The 8584-nt window shown below is 34.0% G+C and overlaps 1 protein-coding gene across 2 annotated transcripts; it reads left to right on the top strand.

The window, feature by feature from the left end:
• Positions 1 to 329: 329 nt before the first annotated feature.
• LOC133039944 (putative disease resistance protein RGA1) lies at positions 330 to 4325 on the top strand. Of its 2 annotated transcripts, XM_061119079.1 has the most exons (4): positions 330 to 3499; positions 3655 to 3702; positions 3832 to 3930; positions 4046 to 4325. In XM_061119079.1, exon 1 carries the CDS (start codon positions 470 to 472, stop codon positions 3479 to 3481), a length of 3012 nt encoding a protein of 1003 aa, XP_060975062.1. In that variant the 5' UTR covers positions 330 to 469; the 3' UTR covers positions 3482 to 3499; positions 3655 to 3702; positions 3832 to 3930; positions 4046 to 4325. The 2 variants fall into 2 exon arrangements, with proteins under 2 accessions (XP_060975062.1, XP_060975063.1); XM_061119080.1 differs by having other exon boundaries at positions 333 to 3702.
• The last annotated feature ends 4259 nt before the right edge of the window (positions 4326 to 8584 follow it).

Genomic DNA, 8584 nt, shown 5'->3' with positions numbered 1-8584 from the left:
GTCATTTATACAAAGTATTAGGCATCACTAGTGCCCAATATCAATACTCTAGAAAATATCATAAGATGATCAAGAAAATTCAGCATGGAACCCCACTTGTTCAATTATTACAATGTGTTTACAATTGATTAGTCTAATGTGTAAGAGATAAGTGGTCCACAATTCTACTCTAAATATTTCAACATAAGAAAATTCAAACTCTCTCTCCTTACTTTTATTGTCCTTTAGTATTAACATTACATCAATGAAAAATCAAAGGAATACTATTCAATAACATGTGATCTCTACAAGTCAAGATACATACATATAAAAGAAGTAGGCCTCAAACGATTATTGATCACTAATACTACATCCACATATTTTATTTCTCATCACTCTCTTATAATATATCTGTATAAAAAGCTATAATTACAAAGAGGATTTGATCTTCATCTCAGCTTTAATTACCACCCTTTCCAAAAATACAATAATGGCCGATGGTGTTTCGTCCAGCATTGCTGCAAATCTTGCTGCAAATCTTATTCAGATGCTGATTTCTCAAGCATTTAAAGAGATTCGATTGCTTTATGGTGTGAAGGACGAGTTTCAGAAACTTGTTGGGACGATTGAAGTAATCAAAGGCGTACTTCTTGATGCAGAAGAGAAGATGGATGTTGATAATCAAGTCAAAGCTTGGCTCAAACAGCTTGGAGATGTTTTCATTGTTGCTGATGACTTGGTGGACAAGTTTCATACCGAACTTCTACAGCATAAACTCATGTCTGGGCATAGGTTTACTAAATCAGTACGTATTTTCTTCTCCAGCTCTAATCAGCTAGTTTTTCGTTTTAAGATGGGCCATAAGATTAAACGTATAAGAAAACAACTACAAGATCTAAGAGAAAATAACACTTTTCAATCATTAGATGTTCGTCCAATAGAAACGATAGTTGTTAGGGGAAGTAGTATGAGGGAGACCTACTCATATGTGAGGGAAGAGGAAGTTATTGGAAGAGAGGATGAAAAGAGGGAGATTATTCGAATGTTGGTGGAAATGGATTTTGGGGAGGATGTGTCATTCATTGCAATGGTAGGGATTGGAGGGTTAGGCAAAACCACACTAGCTCAATGTGTTTTTAATGATGATAGAGTCGAAAAACATTTTGAACAAAAAATGTGGGTGTGTGTTTCTGATGTTTTTGATGTGCAATTACTTGTGGGGAAAATTTTGAAGTCTCTTACGTCTGACAATCTACAAAACCTCGACTTGGAACAATTACAAATTAAACTTAGAGATAAGCTAAATGAAAAGAAATACCTGCTAGTGTTGGATGATGTTTGGAATGAGAATGATGAAAAATGGCTTAAGTTAGAGACGTTGTTAAAGTGTGGGGGAAAGGGTAGTAGAGTCTTAATAACCACTCGTAGTGAAAAAGTCTTCTATATAACCACTCAAAGTAAAAAATTCCGTAGAAAAAATCAGGAGAAATATGGGCTAATTGAAGTAAAGGGTTTGAGCGATGATATATCTTGGTCCTTATTCGAAAGAATGGCGTTTAAGAAAGGTCAAGAGCCAGTTGAAGGCTCAAAAGGAAAGCAGCTAGGAATGGAGGTTGTCAAGAAATGTATGGGAGTTCCTTTGGCCATAAGAACAATAGGAAGATTATTGCAGGAAAGGTTATGGCAGTCTCGAGACCCGCAAGAGGAGTTGTCAAGGTTTTTGAATACTGAGTTTGCAAATATAAACCAAAATGAAAATGATATCTTGCCCTCCCTCAAACTAAGTTATAATCATCTCTCATCACATTTGAAGCATTGTTTTGCTTATTGTAGATTGTTCCCAAAAGATCATGAAATTGATGTGAGGGAGTTGATACAACTATGGATGGCACAAGGATTTATAACATACTCTGATGACAAAAGCCAATGTCTAGAAGATATTGGTTACGAGTATTTTATAAATCTACTTTGGAGATCCTTTTTCCAAGAGCCAAAAATAGATAAATTTGATGATATAATGACATGTAAAATGCATGACCTTATGCATGATCTTGCAATTAAGGTGGCGGGATCAAATAGTGTCATAATCGATCAAAATCCTAAAATTTCTAGTGAAAAATGTCTCCACGTGTCATTAGTAAATTTTGGTTTTGATACTAAAAGTGTCCAAAAAAGACTTCGAACTTTACTTTTACATAATGGTAAAGGGATGAGTTTCTCGAAACTTAAGGACTTTTTGTCCAAGTATAAGCGTCTACGAGCTTTGAGTGTACCTTCTTTGGAAATTAAGGAGTTGCCAAGGAATCTATGTGAATTGGAACATTTGAGATATCTAAATCTTTCAGAGAATTCTAAGTTAAAAGAGCTTCCTAGCTCTTTTAAAAGATTAAAGAATTTACAAACTCTGAATCTTAAGAATTGTGATAGGCTTGTTAGATTACCTCGGAAAATGAAGAAATTAGTCAACTTAAGGCATCTTATGATTGAAGGATGTATTAGTTTGATTGAGATGCCCCCTGAAGTTGGGTATATGAGTTCCCTTCACACATTAGATAGATTTGTTGCATCTGAGTCGAGTGGGTTGCATGAATTGAGCAACCTTATTAACAACTTACAAGGAAGCTTAACAATTGAAGGACTCAGTGACACAGACACAACAAAGTATTCTGCATCAAAAACAACTTCAGAGCGAGTCATTTGTCAAGGCAACCATCGTCTTCAATTTTTAGAGTTAAAATGGATTGCAGTGGAAAATGACAAAATGTCACTTGAAGGTTTGCAGCCACCTTCCAGCCTAAAAGAGTTGAACGTATGGGATTTCAAGGGTGTGACACTTGGAGGTTGGGCTTTTAAATGGAATAACCTTGTTAAATTGAATTTATTAAGGTGTATGAAGTGCCAATATCTCCCAAAATTAGATCAATTACGTTTTCTTAAGGAACTTATGATATCAGGAGTAGAAGCAGAGTACATGTGCTCATCTGCCGAAGATGATTATGATAAAAGCTTTTTCTTTAATTCCCTAGTGAGACTTAGAATTGAAGAATGTCCAAATCTGAAGTGGTGGTGGTGGAATAAGAAAGTGGATGGGAAAAATATTAGATCATTTCCTCGTCTTTCCAATCTATCAATATACCACAGCCCTCACCTCACTTCAATGCCCCTGTTTCCATCTATTGAAAAAGTTAAACTGCGTGGAAGTAGTTCAATGGTATTAGAAAATATAAAGCTCAATAACAGTTCATCACTCAAGTCTATCAAGATCAATAACAGTCAAGATTTGACATCACTACTGGTGGAAGGGATTCATAAGCTTCCTTCCCTTGAGTCTATCGATATAAGAAGCTGCCCCAATTTGACAGTAGTGGAAGGGAAGGATAACCTTCCTCCCCTTAAGTCTATTTATGTATATAACTCCCCAAATTTGACATCAATTCCCGACAACTTTAGAAAAGTGAAGAATTTCTATATTAAGGATTGTCCAAAGCTTGAACAGAGATGATGTAATTGAAGTTTCTCTGTGAGTTTATGTCTTTCTCTCTCTCTCTCTCTCTCTCTCTCTCTCTCTCTCTCTAATTGTTAGGGTTTTTTTAATTTAGATTAATGTGTTTATGAAGCATGCATGCATGCATGCATTAATCTGGAATTAATTTGATTTCCTTTTAAATGAAACAGAAACAGGTCAATTTGTATAATTCATCCTTGTGAACCAATGGGGGCCTGGTAAGCACATATTAATTTTATTTATAAGTTTGTTTTTGCATTTGTTGTTTTTGTGAGTATCATGTATACAAGTAGAACAATATATGAATATGGATATGGTTTTCTCATCCTCACCTCTGTTGTTTGAAGATTGGAACTCTGTGTTGGGAGATTCGGCAAAGAAGGAACAAATTTGTCTTGCTGTACAAGAGGCAGAAAGGGATGCAGCATCTTATGGAAACTTAACAGGTTTGTATTATCTGTTTTCTCTTGCTGTACATGTGAGCTTATCATTCTCTTTCTATTATAATTATTTATTTGTGCATTTTATTATGTAATGTATATTTGACTTGTTATTATGTAGGCGGTTTTAAACAGGAACAACAAGATCAAAGAAGAGAGTTCAAACTCTGGGATGGTTCCTATGACAGGGCAGGGAATGGGGCCAGCATTAATTCTTCTTGTCTAGACTGATTTTTCATAGTGGCATGTCTCTTGAAATGATCTCATCACAAATGAAAATTTATAGTACCATTTAATGTGTTATGTTCATATCTACTTGAAATTTTAAATTTTCGTATGAACAAAATTGTGTACACACATGAATGATACAATTAGTTGGATAAAGACTAATGTTCCACGGACCCCTCATCTATAATTTAGAAGTCCATACATACTCTAGAAGAGTTATAGAAAATATATGATCAAAGTTTATATATGGTGATATTTTAAAAGTGATAACAATAATCTTATGAGATATATTATCACCAAAAGAATTATGGATCATATGTGCATGAGGGGGAGACATATTCATGTTGCACTCTTTTTTCCTTAGTTCAGGTTTTGTCCCAATGGGTTTTCCTGACAAGGTTTTTAACGAGGCAACTTGCAAATAATTATGAATATGAAATATATATTATACTCTTTTTCCTAGCTCAGATTTTGTCCCACTGGGTTTTTCTGGCAAAGTTTTTAACGAGGCAACTATAAATCATGTTAACATACTTGCATTTTATGAAGCAAGTAGAGAATGTGTGTGAGTGAGATCATTGACATAGCATATTCGGGAAACATATGGATTTCACTCAATAAAGAAGTATCAGCCCAAGCAATTCTCTATGGATAATACTGCTTGCATCGTTCAACTAAAAGGAGGGTACATTGAAGGAGATAGAGTTAGAACACATTTCACGAAATTCTTCTTTATACGCTTCAAGAAAATACATATTGGTGTTCAACATATTCAATCAAGTGTCAATCTTACAAACTTATTCACAAAGTTATTACCAACATCAACATTTGAGAAGACAGCAGACAAGATCGAAATTCGTCGATTAGAAGATCTCCACAAATGCCTAAATGAGGGGGAGTTAGTTTACACTATACTCTTTTTCTTTTGATCAAGTTTTCAGCAAGATTTTTAATAAGACAGTTATTATGGACATCCAAGGGGGAGTGTTATAAATATTAATAATTATGTGGATTTCCAAATCTTTTATTTATTACCATTAATTGTAATCAACATTCATCTTTTCCTTAGTTTCCCTTTTTCTTAGTTTCTTAATATCTCACTGTTGTATTTGTATAAATAGGGGTTCACACCATTGGAATAAACAACTCAAAAATTCTCATTCACTTTCTCTTTCTCTCTTCATCTTCTTCTTCTTTCTTCTCATCTACTTTATATTATTTTATATTATTTTATAACAGATATTTTATTATTAGATTTATTATTGATTCTCTCCCTTTGTTTTCTTTCTTTCATTTTGTATTATATTTTCGTATAGAACATAATTATTTATCTTTTATGACGGTATATTTTTCATAGAGCATTTTTCACATGCTTATAAATTTAAGAACAATATTTGTAAGGCAAATACTTAGAAATTTCAAGAATATGAAGTTGTAGGATTACATGTGTTGGATTTGACAGGGAAACAAAACAAGAAAGCACTTGAGAGTATAGTGTCTAGATGTTCTACTGATAAGTTATGCAGTGTCATAAATGGTATGACTGCAGACTAAAAGATGGTTGTTAAGGAGTCTGGCTTTGGTTCCCTTATGGGTATAGAAAAGCTAGTAGTAAAGGGTCCATTAATAACATACTTGGTGGAACACATCAACCCAACCACAGCCAAAATGGAGATATCTGGAAAAACATATCCAATTAATAAGGAGGCTTTTGAGCATGTGATGGGGATTGCAGATGGGGGAGACGATATAAGGGAAAGGGGAAGATACAGAGGACATCAGACATCACTGTTAAATGGTTGTGTGATGTCCTAAAGGAGTCAAAAGAAGCGGATGACATATCATCCGCTTCTGTTTGCTCGCTGTGGGTTGCATGTTTTGCCTCACAGATGCAAAATGTGTGAAGGGTTCGTTTCTTTTTGCATTATAAGATGCAGAGAGAATAAAAGACAAGAATTGGGGGGTCATTCGCGGTCGATTATTTATTGAGGTCTATTGATAACTTGAAGGAGAAAGAGAGAAGCAAGACTTCAAAGAGCAAGTATTTGGCTGGTTGCACCATATTCCTACAGGTAAAATTCCATTCATGGATTTTATGGATAATGTGCCAACCAATATTATTGTTTGATGGTACTTTAACTTGTGTACATAGGTTTATTACTTTGATCATGTCATATGGTTTGGAGACCATGTGAATAGGCCAATTCCACCATTGCACTATTGGAGTTTGGACCGAGTGAAGAGAATATCCAATTGGTGGTCGAGGAAAGGAGGTTATAATGTAACAGATTTTGGTCCCACTCGAATCAGTTGCAAATGATTTGTTTATTCCTTGGTTTTTAGCTGATATTGATGTGAAGAATGAGAAAGTCATGATATGGGCCTCACACTACCATCCAGAGTTCAAATCACAATGCATCAAGGTTACACGTCAAATGGTCTGTACTTTTTCTTCCTTTATTTGAATGTGTGAATTGTGTTTTATTTTTATGAGGATTAACATCTGAAATAATGTCTCCTTTTTGGTTATTATATTCAGCTGTCCACTCTAATAAATCTTTTAGATCATACTTTTGGGGTTGATCTTGGCTTCTATTTTTCCACTGTGGACTAGCCCCATATATGTGATGGAACTGATGAAGCGTTTCAAGAGATGGTTGGAATTTTATGACTCAAGTGAGTCAGAGTAGTTCTTTCCAACCATATGTCATGTAGTCAATAGTCATGTGTAGTGTGTTTGAGTTTTAATTAACAATTTTCTTAGTGTTTTCTCACTTCTATACTATTCTACAAAGTATGACATCTTACAACCATTTTTATAACTAGAAACACATTATCCGTTGTAACATTATCATGTATTATTATCTGAACTTAGCAACACTAATAAAATAGGCTCCATACAGATGATAACACAAATGTTTTAAAAATATATCAGAAGTAGATCATAAGCTCATAATTGACAAGGTTAAAAAACACTATGCTGCAAGTGAAAAGCCATTGAATCAACCCATCTCATCAGCATAATAATCTTCCAATAAGTTATCATTCTCATCTTCAAATCAAATGCTTGATGAAGAAGATGAGGATCTCACCAAATCAAAACCATCCAAATTCACCTCAAAAGCCAGCATGTTCTCATCATCCAAAACCCCATGAATTATGAATCCCATCTTTCTTCAACATCAACCACTTCAATCATCCAATTTAAAGATCTCTCTTTCATTTTGGCAATCAAATTATCACCAGCTCGCCTAGCAGAAACCTGAAGTTGATAGTGAACACTACAAGAGGTAGTACATTTCAGTATCGAATCCTATACATTATGATTTTATAAATAACATAACCAATTATAGATTGCTACATTGGTACAGTATTAGAGCATCAATATTAATATGGAATTTCATATAATTTGATTTAATAAATAGATGACTGATGAGTCTCACACACTGTACAAAGTACAAGTATTTTCAAAACACTCCCAATACAAAAACAGAGTTTTGTCACAATAACAACTCCCAATATCTTATTTCACTTTCCACACTACAACACCCTTATAAAACATTAACATATAGTTCCAATTAATATGTTGAATAATGAATTATTCATGCCAAACATACTCACTCTCACTCTGATTGACACCAACCATTCCCTTGAAATTCTTGACACCTCCAATCTTCTCATCAACTGCTTCTTCAAATTGAATCTGTTGAAATGAAAGAACGATGCTCCGAAAGTACTAGTTCTTTTTCTCAGCTAACTCCACTTATGATATGATATGATGATATCATTTCAAGAGACATGCCACTATGCAAATCAGTGAAGAGAAGAATTAATACTGACAATTCCCTGCTCTGTCAAGAGTTTGAACTCATCTTTGATCTTGTTCGTTTTCTCATCATTGTTCTCTTGTTTCTCTAAGTAGAAAGGTTAGTTGAGGTTTTTAAGGATTAATTACAACAAAATATACTCACCGAATTCGCCTCTCAAAAGAATCTTCCTAAGAGATTCTTTCACACAACAAATTGCTGTGAAAGCATGAACTAATCAAATCATCAAAGAGTGAAAAGTGATTTACATTCTTGAGCAATAAATAAGTCATATTCTGAGCTTCTTAGATTTGATATTGAGAAAACTCTGTTTTTGTATTGAGTGTTTAGATAATACTTGTACAGTGTGTGTGAGAGTCATCAGTAGCTAAGCTCTCTCCTTACATATAATTAGTTAATCTACAATGTTGATCACAACACAAACTGAATAAAACTAAGATAAGAATTAAGGTGCATTAAAAAGTGATCAAAATCGATATTACCAATTATGAAAATTACACTACCAATGAATCTAATTAAGAAAACAGACAGAAAAAGAGAGATAAAAATACTGCAATTTTCTGAAGTTGTCTGGAATTGATGTCAAATTGGGACAGTAGTCATAT

Source organism: Cannabis sativa, chromosome 7 (assembly GCF_029168945.1).
Source record: "Cannabis sativa cultivar Pink pepper isolate KNU-18-1 chromosome 7, ASM2916894v1, whole genome shotgun sequence".
NCBI lineage: Eukaryota > Viridiplantae > Streptophyta > Magnoliopsida > Rosales > Cannabaceae > Cannabis > Cannabis sativa.
This window is presented reverse-complemented; position numbering and strand designations above follow the sequence as displayed.